The sequence below is a fragment of the Bactrocera neohumeralis genome, chromosome 4 (genome assembly GCF_024586455.1).
Source record: "Bactrocera neohumeralis isolate Rockhampton chromosome 4, APGP_CSIRO_Bneo_wtdbg2-racon-allhic-juicebox.fasta_v2, whole genome shotgun sequence".
Classification (NCBI taxonomy): Eukaryota; Metazoa; Arthropoda; class Insecta; order Diptera; family Tephritidae; genus Bactrocera; species Bactrocera neohumeralis.
The window spans coordinates 78,155,511-78,170,712 of record NC_065921.1 but is presented as its reverse complement, the minus strand read 5'-3'; the positions used below and the strand labels follow the sequence as shown (position 1 = coordinate 78,170,712).

The following is a 15,202-nucleotide window of genomic DNA, read 5'->3' as shown; positions in this document are numbered from 1 at the left end:
AACATTTACGACCGAATTTAGTAAACCACCTATTAAATGTTAGTTATTTATCGGAAATAGTTACGATGTTAACATAAACAATGCACAAATTGTATTTCGAGGTGCTTAAATGTTAACTATCGATTTTACAAAATTTATATGCGATAACGCTTTACTAGTATGTTGTGAACACCACATTAGTATAACATTGATATTGCTGACACCCTGTACATTTTGTAGACGTCATATCTCATAGGTTAGTCACTTTGCTAAAAATTGAAAACAAAAGTTCATTTTTTACCTGCATTTATTGTAAACATTACATATTTGCATGATGACGGAATTTGAATGGCCATGGGAATATACATTTCCACCATTTTTCACGTAAGTTTATTAAGAACCACATAAAAAGCTATTACTATGCTCAGCATTTCTTTTCCTGCACAGCTTACAACCACATGAAGAAACACGTAATCAGCAAATTAAAGTGTGGTCCGATCTTTTCTTGCGCTACCTCAAATATTTAAACAAATTTCAAGTGAACATTAATGAAAATACATTCCCACTTTTTAACAATGACGTCATTAAACGACGTTTATCGCCTGAAACAATAACAGTGATATTGGAGCAACTGCAACGTACTGGGCATGCAGCGCCATTGGACAAACGACGTATAGAGTGGCAAGTATATAGCTATACACTGGAAGAGTATGCGAATATGGTTTACGATTGGATACAACAGACAGGACAATTGAATACGATTTGTACATTGTATGAGATTGCGTCAGGTGAGAACTCAGAGGGAACAGAATTTCATGGTGTAGATGAGGCTGTGCTACTAAATGCGTTTCGTACATTGGAAAATAAAGGCAAGTGTGAAGTGGTGCAGTTGGACGATAGTTTCGGCATCAAATTCTTTTAAAATAGATTTTATATTTTAAGCATACATACATTAATATGTGTATAGTGTAAGTATTACTCATGGCTGTTAATGAAGTGGTACAGGTATAAATAAAAAATCAAAATATCATTAAAATATTCAAATTATGATTACCATATGCATTAAAAAATCAACAACAAAAAGAAATTTTTCTTTTGTTTTGTCAATTTGTTTGTTTTGTTAATCAGCTGTTCGATCGAAAGCAAATTTACTGTTGTTATTTTTCTGACATGCACCACTCTATGTTTCAAAATACCATTCAGTTCCACTTTTCATCAACATTTATGCGCCAAAACAGCTGCACAGTTTGGTTCAGTTTTGTTTACCGATTGTTAAATTTTTATTATATGTAATTACAAATCTTAAGGAAAAAGTTGCAGATCTCTATCGTTTATAATGGGTGAAGCGGTAAGTGAAATAATTGTCAAAGAACCATTACTCATGCATAAAACAAAATTATTTATTATTGTTTTTTTTTTTTAATATAAGGGTGTGGAGATCGAGATTATTGAATTAGGCGATATTATGAAGCCACATGAAATAACGTTCCAGCATGCAATTGAAATTTCATCCTTGGTTAAAGAGCGCACAATTGGGCCAGATTTACCAGATTTGCAAAATGAGAAAGCGAACCTCGCATCGAGTACACCTAAAAAAATTACACCACAGAAACAAAAAACGCCGCAGAGAAACGAAAGTTCATCTAAGCTAATAATACCCGTATTAAAACCATCCACAGTAAGTAACAAGTTTAAAAATGCTAAATCGCTCTAATTTGTTTCAAATTGAAGTCATTGGACTATGAACTTGTCAGCGCTACAATGTTCCTGCGCGACGCAGAGGAGAAACGCAAAAAGCAAGTGCGTCAGCAAATGCTTGAAATGCGGGAAAAGCAATTGGTAGTATTACGTGACAATGCACTGCGTCAGCGCGAGCAGCAAACCAAGCTGGTGCAAGACTTAATCGCGGAGAGGCAACGCACAGATGCACAGATCATACAAAAGGCTGAAAAACAGACAGCGCTCGAACTGCAGGAAGACGAACGCGAAATGGATGCTATGCGCCTAAATGCCAAACGTCAACTTCAACTCTTCTCATTTCAATGTGTTGCAAAGTATCACGGCGTGTTTCGCACTAAATATGAAGCAGTTGCCAAGGCGCTTATATCCATCGATAAGCAATCGTTGCTGCCGTGTAATGATTATAACCGCCAGTTGAAAGAATTAGTCGAATTATTTGATCAGCTCACTAGTAAAATAAAAACAGACGAATGCGGTGCGGCGGAGCTGAAACTTGCCGATAGCCTATGCAATAAGATGGATGATTTGCATAGTACAATACATGACGACCTGGATGCGTTGCTGAAGCAACAAGAGCAAGCTCAACTAGAAGAGCAGCGCAAAGCGGCAGAGGAAGAAGCGGTGGCTGCCGTATTGGCATTGTCACAAACCACTGAAGTACCAGCTGAAGCAGTAGCAGCAACACCACCACCCAATGCAGAACAAGCCCAAGCGGGCGCTCAAGCAGTAGACTTACAACAGAGTGTTGTGGCACAACAAACAGTGGAAGCACAACAAACCATGACGTCGCAACAAACAATGCAACCACAACAGCCAACACAGTATGTAGCACAACAAACAGTGCAGTCAGAGCAAGTGGGCCAAACTGCAACAGCAACGAGTGCTCAGGAATCAACAGCAGCGTTGGCTTTCTATCAGGAGATTCACGGTTTCTATCAACAAAAGGTTGATAGCGTGAAACCACTACAGACTGATGAGAGTATGAAAAAATATCGTTTCGCCTGCCAAAAAGCCATTAATATACCGTTAAATGCCATCTCCGCAGTCAGCCCACAGCATTTGCAGGTTAGTTTCTGGCAAGTACTGCAATATCACCTTTGTAATAATGCTTTTTACAACTCAATAGGATAAATTTGAACGGATATTTAACTTTCTCAATGGACAACCGCTCTCCACTGCAGATGGGCAAGTTAGTGCCAACGATCATCCCTTGGGACGCAACTATTGTCTACTACTAACAGCGAAACGGTTTGTTAATCAGGGCGAAACAGCAATTTCCAGCAATCCACAAGCCGCTTTCCCAGTCGCATCAGTTGTGGTTTCACTATGGAAGCTTATACCAGATTTTGGAAAACTTTTCTTAGCTTACATATTTAAGGAGTCACCGTTTTTAGTGCCCTTACGTGGCAAATCGGTGGAAGAGTATAACGATCTGAAACGTCAGGCGGGTATAACACGTTTATATGCCGCTGTCATGATAACAAATGGACGACGGGCTGAAGGCCCCGAACACCCATTTGGGTTGGAGCACGCTTGGCGTTGGCTGGTCGACTTTAGTAGTCTTGAACCACTGCCCGACATTAGTGCTACATTAATATTAGAAATGCTACAGACACTAGGTTTTTCGATGTGTCGTGCTTATGGCAGACAATTTACGAAGCTACTTTTACACATACAACGCGATTATTTCGCAAAACTAGCGCAAGTGGATGAAGGTGGTCCGCGCACGCGCTTGGAAATGCTCTTTATGAATTACTTGAATCAGCAACAGATTCCTGAGCCACAAGGGATGCTACCAGCCTCATTCTGGTAGTCGCTCGACGGATTTTTCATTTTATCGTACACAATTATTGTCTTACAACCATTGTGCTTGTAGTATTTTATGTTTTGTTTCACGGATAACACAAACAAATTTCGAATTAATTATGATGTCATTTGAAAGTAGAATTTCTAATAAAATCTCGCATTCCTCTGCTATAATAATTAGTGGAGTACGTTTGAAAATGTTACGAATTCCATGATATTCCTTGGTTTTAATATTGTTTTCACCATTCTGTATAGATACAACAAAATTTCTTTACTGGCATTAGTCATCATCATCATCGTCACCATCTTCGATATCTAAATCTTCCAGTTCATCTACGAGACCCATAAACAGTTCTTTGTTTATGGGTGCCGCATCATTGGCAGGTGTGCTATTATCATCGTTCGGTGCAGCTGCTGCTTCCTCTTCAGCCGACTGTTTTGCCGCCGCATCGGATTGTTCCTGCAGCCGTGACTCTGATGCTACTGTACCCGAACCATCCGCTTCCTGTGCTGCCAGCGAAAGCGCCGTTAAATCCAATTCTTTAAATTCGACAGCGTCTTCATCGTCCGAACGCTCATAATTATCGAATGCAGCATCACCATCCTCCATTGGGCCGTCATCGACCAAATCTGGGTTGAAGCTGAACATTTCTCTACCTGAAATACCGAATTGTTTGCCTTTGCTGAAGTCATTCTTCTTCTTCTCCTCCTCAGCAGCCATTTTATCTTTCTTTTCCTGAATTTTGCGTTTCTTCCAAGCCAAAAACGTTTCCAGCGTTACGCGTGTTTGATTTGAACCCAATGCGGCACGCTCCCTTTCGATAAGGTCAACCAATGAAATCTCGCTGGGTTTGTCAATATTCTTTTTATCTTTCTTTAGCACATAACCTTGCGGTAATGCGTGACGGTAAATACATTTCTCACCGTTGGGACATTCCCAGAACCAACCGTATTTGGATTTTTCCACTGCCTCCAAGAAATATTTGCAGATCTGGAAAATTATATTTTAAATAAATAGTAAGTCGAAGAAAAGATAAATATAATTTCTTACAATATCAGTTGTTGGCCTTTTCTTTTCATTGGAGTGCTTCTTATCCACCACTTCCTTCAATTTGGCATCATCCCAATTGGCCATGTTGTCATCGGGATCATCATCGCGCATATCAACGTACATTGAACGCTTTTCGGTCTATACAGAAACAAATAAATTTAAGCTCAAACAATAGCTCAGATTACAAACAAATTCACCTTCTGCTCAATGGACAAGTCGTGTGAGAATTTGCATTTATCGCCTTTTGTGCAACTACCCTGTTTGAAGAACGCACATACTACTGATTTCGGATCGGTACCCTTTTCAACCTTTTGTCCTTGCACCGGTCGGAAAATCAAGGCCAATTCACGTTGTTCTTGCAGTTTTTTCTCCTTATCCTCCTTTCGCTTGTCGCCATCGGTACGTGGGTGTTGACCACCCGACTGCACTTGTTTCTGTACTTGCTGTATGAATTTTTGTTGTTTGGAACCCTTTTTATTCTTCAAGCCAAAAGTCTTATCCTGTATTTAGTTGAATGTATTTGTTAGTTTGCGGCGGACACGAATCGACATCAGCAATAAAAAGTTAGGTTAGGTCTACTTTGACATTCCTTTAGTATATAACTCAATAGACATCTTACCTCAATGATCTTCTCTTTCTTCTTTTGTTCAGTTTTTTTGCTTGCCGCTGGTGCTTTTTTTGGTGGCATTTTGGAAAGCTTGCAGTTCCTTACAGCTTAGCAATTTACTTCGCCCGTGTGGCTAAATGAAAACAGTTCTTAAAAGAAATATGAAAATTGCATTCGACAACTAATTGTCAAAAGGCTGCTATCAAATGTCAATAGAGCAATAGAAAAATGACAACAATACAATGTCCACAAACAGTATTGCCATTCCAGTTTTTACAAGTGGATTAATATTTAATACTTTTAATTATAGTTTTAATTTTTTGTATATACATATATATTCTTTAATTGATTTTAATTGTTTAAAATGTTAAATAGTATGAAATAATTTTTCTTATTACTTTATCTTTAATGAAATTTCCATAAAATTTCAAACTTCGAGAGTTCATTTCTAGTTCGGTACCATATAAGCCGGACTTAACAGCATCAGGACACATATTTGGAGTATTATCACCGTATTTCCTTTTTTTTTGAGCCTAAAGGCGCCTTGAGTTTGGTGCTTCCAATGGATCGATGTCAGACTTTGCAAAGACTAGCTTTACTTTGAGAACTTCAGGCTTTTTATGCAATTGAAGAATACCTCGGCTTAGGCTAGCCGACGGACTTTAATAAGAGAGAGACGTTTCTCAAACTATCTCGCAGACCTTACAAGACTGAAAGACTGCATTTTATTGCCTATCATTCTATGTTCTGGCGTTATCAAAGAGAAATCCATTATATCGGCACATAAGTATCTATCAATCGTCGAAGTTGATATGTATCAATTGGGTTCCATAGGGCTGTGTCCTCTCCCCACTTTCGTCTATGTATGGAGACACAATTCCTTCAATTACCTGAAATGATATACAGATATTGCCTTCGGGTACCGAAAGTGTTCACAAATATCTTGAAAGTCAATCAAACAAGCTCTCCGGTCTTTTCAATTTCCTCACTTCTAGGAGCCTATCTTTTTCACCTTGATTTCCATAAATACTCCATATTACCTTTGACAGTCGGCGCTCCTACACTTCACACACGGCCGAGATTACTACCAAGGTATGATTCGCACAATAGCCTCAAACCGCAAGAAGGTAATCTTTCTGAGAGCGACAAAAAAATAGCTACATATGGCTTGTATGTTCGGTTCAAACGACTGCCCGGATAAATAGACGAGGATTGCATCGCGACCTTAGGTGTACTGTGCCCTCTCCTAAATCAAAAAGACTCACCTAGCTCCAGCAAAGTGATAAAGTTCAATATTCCGCTAGGTGCTAGCGAGGCGATGTGATTCCTATTTGGAAACATGGCTCCCAGGGCCTGTATCTTGCGTCTGCAGACTGCTATGCAGTCAATTAGTACTTTTGTTTTGGAGTTTTGCTCCCAGCGGCAGAACCGGCAATTTGTACTAAGATAAAAATCCGGCCAATGTTATATACATAAATGCTAGAGACTTGTTGTTGTAGATGAAGAAACTACAGCACTTTTTTTGTTGTACCGGTGTTGTTGTAGCGGCAGTTATATTCTGTGAGTAGAGACTTTAAGCGGATAAAAATACAGCACTTTTTCCGTTGTTGTTACGTAGACTTGACTGTCGTGGAAACGGATTGTTGTTGTAGCGTCAGAATTCTGCCGTTGACAGTCCTTGGCCGGATAAAAATCCGGGTCCGTTCCGGTTACGTAGACCCGACTAAGGTATAGCCCTAGCGGAGTACCGTACTTCAGTTACTTCGAAACGATATCGACTCAGTAAACGTATCATTCCAACAAGCCTTCCACAAACATAGGTCCAAACCAGTCGGAAAGTCCGCTTATAAGACGTAAACACTAGATGACATGATTCTCTATGGACTCTATGGGCAACTTGAAGATATTTATACATCCCTCTTATTCCTTTTTGCAAACAATCCAAGTGGATTACTCTCATTTATATAGTATCTACGGATCACTCAGTGGTGGTGTAAAGTTGTAGAGACCAATAGTAAGGCCATATGAGACATACATACACATGTAATGGAGCTCTAAAAAGCAAGGCTATATGTACATATGTATGTATGTATGTATATAAACAGTTTATGACCCGCTGACTGTGTACAAAAATGTATTTAACATTACAATAAAATACTTATGGGCACTTGAGAAATTCTAAATGGACTTTTAAAAAGCACATACTCACACCAACACACAATTGAAATTTGCATACACACATACATATATGTATATCCACATGTAGTGTATACCCGCATGAATGAATTTACTTAAGTGGCCACCGGTTTTTTATTACCGCAATTGCAAATTGAAATAATAATAAAAACCAAAACGTCTGTATGGGAGAACAATAAATTATAGTCGAGGGGGTAAAATAGCAACAGTTTTATGCGAAAAACAACGAAGCGCCAGAAGGTGTATGATGCACGCAGCAGCAGCTATAACAATAAGTACGCTATTGATGTTGATGCTTGGACCACACACATGACGTGGTGTGGACCACACATGCCGATAATATAAATAAATTCATACATATAAATACATACATATATATGTATATGTACATGTGGACGTTCGGTACACCCAGGCCACACACGACGTCGACCGAATTTGGATGAGACCACCCAAAAGGCGAATTAAAGACCACACACGCAGACGCAGGCAGCAGAGCGGCGACGCGGTCGACGGCACAGCATAATAACGTATTTGCCACAGCTTTGTGTGCCAGTGTTGGACAAAATTCCCTTGAGTATCGTTGGATCACTAACCAATTTGTATGAAATGTACCGTAAAGCGATTAAAAGTTGATGTTTAAGTAGAATTAAGTTTAATATAGCCGTTTTCTCAATGGCTCGTTAAGTTAACCAATTCTACTTCTTTTGGTAAGCTTAACCTAAACTTAACTGACCAGACAATGAAAAAATGGTCCTTAGGGTTAATTGTCGTGTATTAAATATAAAATTTTAAAGGACTTAATCATATAATTACTCTTTTTGAAAATGCCTCGCTAAATCTATGAGAACTTGCATAAACAAGTGGGTATTTAAGGTATTACTCTCAAAGGGAATTTATCGGCACAGTCTTGGTAGGTCTAAAAATGTCACAATAACTGAAGAATTTTCTCTCTTGTTCGCAAAAATGGACTACAGGGAGCTGAAACTTGATTTTTTTAGTTGTTTACGGTACTCTTTTTGAAAAAATTAAATTTTATCGGGATGACTAGAGCAAGAACGAGTTTTATACCCAAAATATGTACCATACGAACGGACTAACGGGAGATGGCGAGCGCTCTTGCTATCTCTCTAACACTTGCCTAGCGATTTTCAAACATCATATCCTTCACTTTTTATATTTTCATCAGTTGAAGTGGTCGAAGGTCGTGCAGAACGAGGTATGTCTTCAACGATCTCTCGAACGCCTTTGAAGGCTTTGTGCTACTGGTAGGTCTATTAATACTGGTATAAAATGTTGAGTGTACCGAAAATGATACGATGATCATAATTATTAATCATCCAAACATTTTTGATCCAAACTCTAGAGACTGCACGGAATAAGTTACAGTTTTATCAGCGATTTTATATGACCTCAATCGACAGCTCCTCTGGTACGTTTTTATAGCCTCCGGAAATGGAAAAAAGTCATATAAAAGCGAATCTTACGATTAAATTCGCTGAGCCACGCAATTTGTTTCGGTGTTTTTTTGGTAATAATCTCTTTTTATAGTTCTTTTCGAGGTCGCTTTGACAAAAGTTCACTTATTTTGATATGAGTTGGGAGTTGGCGCATTTTATACCCAAATCTGTAACATAAATTTGTGGAAGTGATTCGTTTGGGTCCTAAACTTAATGACATTTAGAGGCTCTACTAACTCTCTAGTAGATTTTCGAGCTTTGCAAAACAAAAAGGTTTAAATTTTCAAAATTTTCATTAACTTCGACTACACCGAAATTAGAATACCCTTTGCAGAAGTATTTTATATAATATAAAGTGTACAAAAAGATCTTTATCTTGGTCGGCCAGTTTGCATGGCAGCTATATGCTTTAGTAGTTCCGTACGAGTATTGGCGGTTTCGTCTCTTGGGAAGAAAAAGACGTACGCAAAATTACAGATCGATATCTCAAAAACTAAGAAAGTAGTTCGTCGATATACCATACAGACGGACTGACAGACAGACAAACATAACTAAATCGACTCAGCTCATCAAGATCATAGGGTCTCCCATTCCACTGGGAGTTACAAACATCGTGGTCCATAAAAATATCTTTATATTGATCTTGATCGGTCAGTTTGCATAGCAGCTATATACTATAGTGTTTCCATATTGGCGGTTTCGGGTCTTGGGGAGTAAGAGACTTATGCAAACTTCAGATCGATATCTTAAAAACTGAGAGACTGGTTGGCATATATACAGATGGACAGATGAACACTGCTAAGTTAACTCAGCTCGTCATGATCACAGGATCTCCGATTCCACTGGGTCCATATTTAGGCTATACAAAAATGGGACCATTCTCTCTCTGATACAGCATAATTCTTTTCTTAATAAACAGTTTTAAATGAGAGCAAATTTCTAGAGATCCAAATAGACCCCAAAATGGCCGTCTAAATAGCAATGGTCACTGACCCAGCACTAGTCATATTATTTTATCTAAAATGAGTGGTTTGTACCGAAAGTCCCGGCTGATGACTGCGTGACTGCGCCGAAGTCACCAACACTGTTGTGTAGCCAGTCAAGCTGAAAGTAAAACACTGCAACAAAGTGAACAACTGTATAATAACAACGCTAGAACAAGAAAACCATACAACAACACAAAAGCATGTGTATAAAACAAAGCATGCAACAAAAACCAGAACAACAACAACAAAAGCAAACACACACAAAGTAAGCACAACTACGTAAGTGGAGCAGTGGTTGCGGTTGAGGCTTAGTGCCGCAGCAATGGCTAGAGTAACAATCGCAATAACAACAATAACAGCAACAATAAGATTTCACCGCATTTGCAATAGCAGAGGGGGGCTAGCAGCGCGCAGGGGGCCAAGACAGCCAATCAAAAGCGGGCAAAGTAAAGGATTGCCGAGGCCGTGAGCTACGGTTGGCGCGACGAAGGCAACGATTGCTGTCGCTGCTGCTGCTGCCAACTAATTTTACTTCCTCTACATGCCCGAGTGGCTTGCGTGTGGTCTACATTGGCGGCACACGGCAACCGGCACCCGGTGTTTGCTTGTTTATTGTTTATTATTATTTTCGACGATTTCGTGTTGTAGTCGCGTGCTGCGGTTGGTCTGTCTCACCGCCCTCAACGCGGCCACACACGGCGCGCCGAGCATTTGTGGTCTGTTTGTTGTTGCTAATGCTGCTGCTGCGGCTGCGGCTGCCTCAATCACTTCAATGTGGGGCGGAAATTGCGCGAGTGCTCACACAAATTGATTCAAATGACAGGCGAATATCGTAAATTCATCGCGCGATTACTTTAACGAAGGTGACAGCCGGTGTTGGCCGCGAAGCTCAAGTATGCCTTTGAGTATGCGCCTATATTGTTACGAATGCTTTTCTTGCTGGGCAGCAGCTGTTTTGCCGACTCATCCTGCGCGTGCAGGCACTTCAGCAAATTATTAGCATTACAAGTAACAGCTATAAGTATTTTATAAGCATATTGAAATGTGTTGGTTTGCAATATATTTTCCGCTGCATGTTTACATGACGGCCTAGCTGTTTCTTGTGTGCATTGCCGCCACCGCATTGTTTTGCAATTTACGCATTTCGCATTGTTGTTGTGCATACCAGCTTTAATTGAATTATTGTTATTGTTATTGTCGTTTTTATTGCCGCACTGACATCGCTTTTACGCTGATTCATGCGTCAGTGAAATAATTTGCCGCCTCCTTACCTCCTGATTTACGGCAACGGCAATGGTTACGTTAACGTCAGTGCCTTCCATTGTATACATGCACACATATGGATATACGAGAGCGGTCCGATATGTGCTAACAGTTACAGAGAGAGGTGAGAGATCGGGAATAATTTCTCTTGGAACTAGAGTTCAGGGGGTCCAATAAGTACTATCAGATACAGAGAGAGAGTGAAGGAGGTGGAACGGTGATAATTTCTCTCGGAACTAGAGGTCTCAGGCCGCCCTGGTGTTCGGCAACAATTTTTTAGGACATTTTTCTCCAACAATTGATGGATCAGACGACACACAACTTATGTTGTCCTCGGCTCCCGGTTTTCTTTCTCTGGCTCTGTGTACTACAGCTACTACATAAGATAAAGTGATAAAAATTCACGATCTTGCATTGATAGACCGCCGATTGAAGCAGCGCCTGATACCTGCGACAGTTGGGTTCACAAAAGAACGGGCATAACGTGAAGTATTGGTCATGAGAAAGCGAAATGGGCGTCGTGGTTGCTCAGTGCGAACAAAATGGGCAATCATGACATCACTTCATAGAAGTGCTTGTCGCTGTTCCAGCGTAGGTTAGGTTACGTTAGGTGACTTGTCAAAGATCACAAGTGGATTGCTATATGTAGTACTTTGTGAAGCCATAGAAAAGAAGAACTTCTGTATTCGAACTTACAAATTAGCTAAACGCTTAGTTAAAAAACCCGCCAGTTCGGTAGGATGTCTGAGGGTATGCGCCCCCCAAGTATTTAAATCTTGACCTCCCAAACGCGAGATAGTCAAAGAGGGAAGTGTTGAGTTGTTTCCACCTTAAATTCTTTCATACTGCTTATGCAGATGACGTCCGGTAAGATTCCCAACCTTACAGCATGGACGCCAATAAGACAATGGGCTGTTAAAAGCCCCACAACTAGAGAGAAGCTAGCCTTACTGAAGACAAATAAATCACTAGATCTCATGCGATCGATCTTGGCCCAAGAGGCTTTTGCGACAGCGCATGTACCGATGGTGGCCCAGCGTTGGTCAAGGTTCAGTCGAGGTCAGCTACATATCTAATAGTAGAACACAAGAGGACATGGGAGCACCGACCCGCTCCTTTCCTTGATAGCTCAAAAGCATTGCAATTTCATGCGATTCCGCTATGACCTGGCAACCATACCACTGTCATCACAAAACCACTCGATGCTATTGATAGCGAGGTTAGGTACTCCTCGACCAGCCCTGAACACACTGTTAATGAGTTCATGGCTAGTATCGCCGCTTTGCTTTCTGAGTCAATGGTTACTTTTGTGAAGGAGGCTGCCATCCGGAGCTGTAGATCTACTGCTACCTTAATGACTGAAATCCCGGCTTGGAAGACACTGCAATAGTCAGGAAGTCTGAAACTGGAGAGAGCGCTCCTGGCAGTGAACCCCTCTAACAACCTTCCCCCCAAACTTTGAATCATCCATAAAGAAGCTCACTGCTCCTCTCGTCCAACGTCTTCTTACCACCCACAACTCTATCGTCGGTATATGGACAGAGAAGAAGATCCAACTGAACCCGTATGAAGTCAAAGTGTGTGAGGATATCCCAGTGTTCAGACACGTGTTCTTTTAAGAACTCAGATTCTCTGAGTCTGATACCAGCTTTCGCAGCTATAAACCTTCCGATGATGTCTACGGGCACTTTGTGCAAGATGACATTAAGTGTCATGGTTGGAATCGACTTTAGTGTACCACACATGCTGATGGGCACCGCTCGGTGAACACTCTCGAGTTTCTCTGCAAGTGTGGTTTTTTCTAAAGTCCTCCACCACAAAAATACACCATAGAACACAATGGGATTGGCTATGGTGTCGTAGAGCCAGAGGACCACTTTCGGCCCCACCTTTTGCTAATGGCTCTTCTATAGCAGTATAAGGCAATCGATGCCTTTTTGCTCTCTTTTCGATATTCGGCTTCCATGCAAGCTTCCTATCTAGGATGAGCCCTAGATATTTCAGTGTATCCGCCGTTTGCGGATGAATGTCTCCCATTTGCGACAGCGGTGCCAGCGGGATCTTATACTTATATTCTGGTAAATAAAACCATCTCAGTTTTATTTGGGTTGATGGCGAGACAAAGAAATAATCAAAACAGAGTCTTCACACAGTGAACTCGCTGTTATTTTCAAGGCTCTACTAAACTGCATTAATGTCAAAGAAAAAAAATGTTCTTCCAACTCACCTGCTAACACTTCCGCCCTCGCCAGGAATCACACATATCAAACTCCTGCCGTAACCACTGTATACTCCAGATTTGTACGCTGAGCAGAAATTAGCGTCAAATAAGTAGTTGATTATCGTCGCCAAGGATGCCCACTTTACTGATATCCAGAAATAATATTTTTCAGACGGGTTGAAGAAGTTGTAACTTCGCTGGATCGAGTAAATCGAACTAAAAGGGGTATATGTATGTATGTTTAGAAATAAATCGCTACTTTCGTAAAATTTTCATTTTTTCTTTAAGGTGAAGTATTCATCGCACCACCCTCGTGTTTGTTGTTATTATTGTTCAAAGCAGTCGCCACACTGCTCTTAAAGTCGGGTGGTCGTTTCATTTAGCTGCACTACGCGTCTGTCGGCTTCTCCTCACGCCTCTTGCGGCTGCCTTGCTGGCTCGATTCCATTGAGGTACTCACAGTGCGCCGAATGCGTCGCCATGTGTGTGGTCGCGTGTGTCACAAACAAACATGGACAAAATGTGATGATACATTCGCAGCGTTAAACCCATGGAGACACACGGAGACATACTTGTGCACATACCTACGCCGTTGCATTGAAGTGGAAGTTTAAATAATACTCGTAAATATTATTATGTTCAGCAAGACGGACATACATATGTTTGTACTGTTATGTATCCGTAGTACCGTAGGTATGCATATTAGATGGTTCACAAGGATATTTCAAAATACCCTGCAGTGAAAATGTGCGAGTAAGCACAAAAACGGGGAACAAATTACAACTAGATCTGCGGAAGATTTCAAAATAAACTCAAAACTACTTCATGTAACATTATCGCTTCATCAGACATGGTTTTATTTTTGTTCTTAATTGACGCCCATAGCAACGTAGATGTTATCCAAGCGTCTCCCTTATTGTATTGACATGATTTTTTCAATAGAGTTAAGCTTTACCCAAGCCCAGCGCAGAAGCCATCCCCTCGAGAACTAAGTTTTAATACATCACGTAGAAATCGGGAAATTGTTTACGACAGCGCGCCAGCCGTTCTTTCTTTTCGCTGTTTGGCGCCAATTGGAGATGTCAAGTGTAGCCAGATCCCCCTCCACCTGTTCTTTCCAACGGAGTGGAGGGCTTTCTCTTCGTCTGCTTCCCTCGGCGGATACTGCGTCGAATACTCTCAGAGCTGTCTCTAAACTCGCTGAACTATGTACATACATATGTAAATGTCGTCATATATCTCGTGCAGTTTATCGTTTCATCGACTGCGGTATTCGCCATTGTCAATGCGCAAAAGACCATAAATCTTCCGCAGAACCTTTCTCTCGAAAACTCGTAGCACCGACACATCTGATGTTGGCATCGGTCATGGTTCTGCACAATATAGCAGAACGGGAATGATGAGTGACTTGTATAGCTTGGTCTGCGTTCGTTCGAGAGAGGACTTTACTTCTCAATTGCCTACTCAGTCCGAAGTAGCACCTTTTGGCAAGGGTTATTCTGTGTTGGATTTCGAGGCTGACGTTGTTGTAGTTATTCAAGATAGACAAAATTATCTACGACTTCGAAGTTATGACTGTAAACCGTGATGTGGGAGCCAAGTCGCGAGTGCGACGACTGTTTGTTTGATGGCAAGAGATATTTCGTCTTGCCCTCGTTCACTTGTAGACCCATTTGTTTCGCTTCTTTGTTCAACATGGAGAAAGCAGAACTAACGGCGCGGTTGTTGAGGCCAATGATATCGATGTCATCGGCGTACACCAGCAGTTGTACACTCTTGTAGATGATTGTACCTTCTCTATTCAGATCTGCAGCTCGAATTATTTTTCCTATTAGTACATTGAAAAAGTCGAAGAATAGGGAGTCGCTTTGTCTGAAACCTCGATTGGTATCGAAT

At 40.8% G+C, this 15,202-nt stretch overlaps 3 protein-coding genes across 3 annotated transcripts; 2 read left to right on the top strand and 1 right to left on the bottom strand.

The window, feature by feature from the left end:
• The first annotated feature begins 225 nt into the window (after positions 1–225).
• LOC126755062 (vacuolar protein-sorting-associated protein 25) lies at positions 226–1,023 on the top strand. Its single transcript, XM_050467347.1, has 2 exons — positions 226–363; positions 427–1,023. Exons 1-2 carry the CDS (start codon positions 311–313, stop codon positions 899–901), a joined length of 528 nt encoding a protein of 175 aa, XP_050323304.1. The 5' UTR covers positions 226–310; the 3' UTR covers positions 902–1,023.
• A 94-nt stretch (positions 1,024–1,117) lies between these two features.
• On the top strand, positions 1,118–3,742 carry LOC126755060 (mRNA export factor Gle1). Its single transcript, XM_050467345.1, has 4 exons — positions 1,118–1,327; positions 1,409–1,657; positions 1,711–2,784; positions 2,846–3,742. The coding sequence occupies exons 1-4, from the start codon at positions 1,316–1,318 to the stop codon at positions 3,530–3,532; spliced, it is 2,022 nt and encodes a 673-aa protein (XP_050323302.1). The 5' UTR covers positions 1,118–1,315; the 3' UTR covers positions 3,533–3,742.
• Positions 3,733–5,374, bottom strand: LOC126755061 (zinc finger CCCH domain-containing protein 15 homolog). The gene is made up of 4 exons (XM_050467346.1): positions 5,196–5,374; positions 4,774–5,076; positions 4,577–4,714; positions 3,733–4,516 (listed from the first exon to the last, which is right to left on the bottom strand). The coding sequence occupies exons 1-4, from the start codon at positions 5,262–5,264 to the stop codon at positions 3,806–3,808; spliced, it is 1,221 nt and encodes a 406-aa protein (XP_050323303.1). The 5' UTR covers positions 5,265–5,374; the 3' UTR covers positions 3,733–3,805.
• Positions 5,375–15,202: the final 9,828 nt, after the last annotated feature.

What these genes read in the sequence shown, in the direction of transcription:
- LOC126755060 (XM_050467345.1), top strand. An exon ending in CCGTATTAAAACCATCCACA is followed by an intron (nt 1,658 to 1,710) that starts GTAAGTAACAAG and finishes TTCAAATTGAAG; the next exon opens with TCATTGGACTATGAACTTGT. An exon ending in TCAGCCCACAGCATTTGCAG is followed by an intron (nt 2,785 to 2,845) that starts GTTAGTTTCTGG and finishes ACAACTCAATAG; the next exon opens with GATAAATTTGAACGGATATT.
- LOC126755062 (XM_050467347.1), top strand. Translation starts at nt 311, where the DNA reads ATGATGACGGAATTTGAATGGCCATGGGAATATACATTTCCACCATTT. An exon ending in ACATTTCCACCATTTTTCAC is followed by an intron (nt 364 to 426) that starts GTAAGTTTATTA and finishes TTTCCTGCACAG; the next exon opens with CTTACAACCACATGAAGAAA.
- LOC126755061 (XM_050467346.1), bottom strand. Translation starts at nt 5,264, where the DNA reads ATGCCACCAAAAAAAGCACCAGCGGCAAGCAAAAAAACTGAACAAAAG. An exon ending in ACTTGTCCATTGAGCAGAAG is followed by an intron (nt 4,715 to 4,773) that starts GTGAATTTGTTT and finishes GTTTCTGTATAG; the next exon opens with ACCGAAAAGCGTTCAATGTA. An exon ending in AAAGGCCAACAACTGATATT is followed by an intron (nt 4,517 to 4,576) that starts GTAAGAAATTAT and finishes ATAATTTTCCAG; the next exon opens with ATCTGCAAATATTTCTTGGA.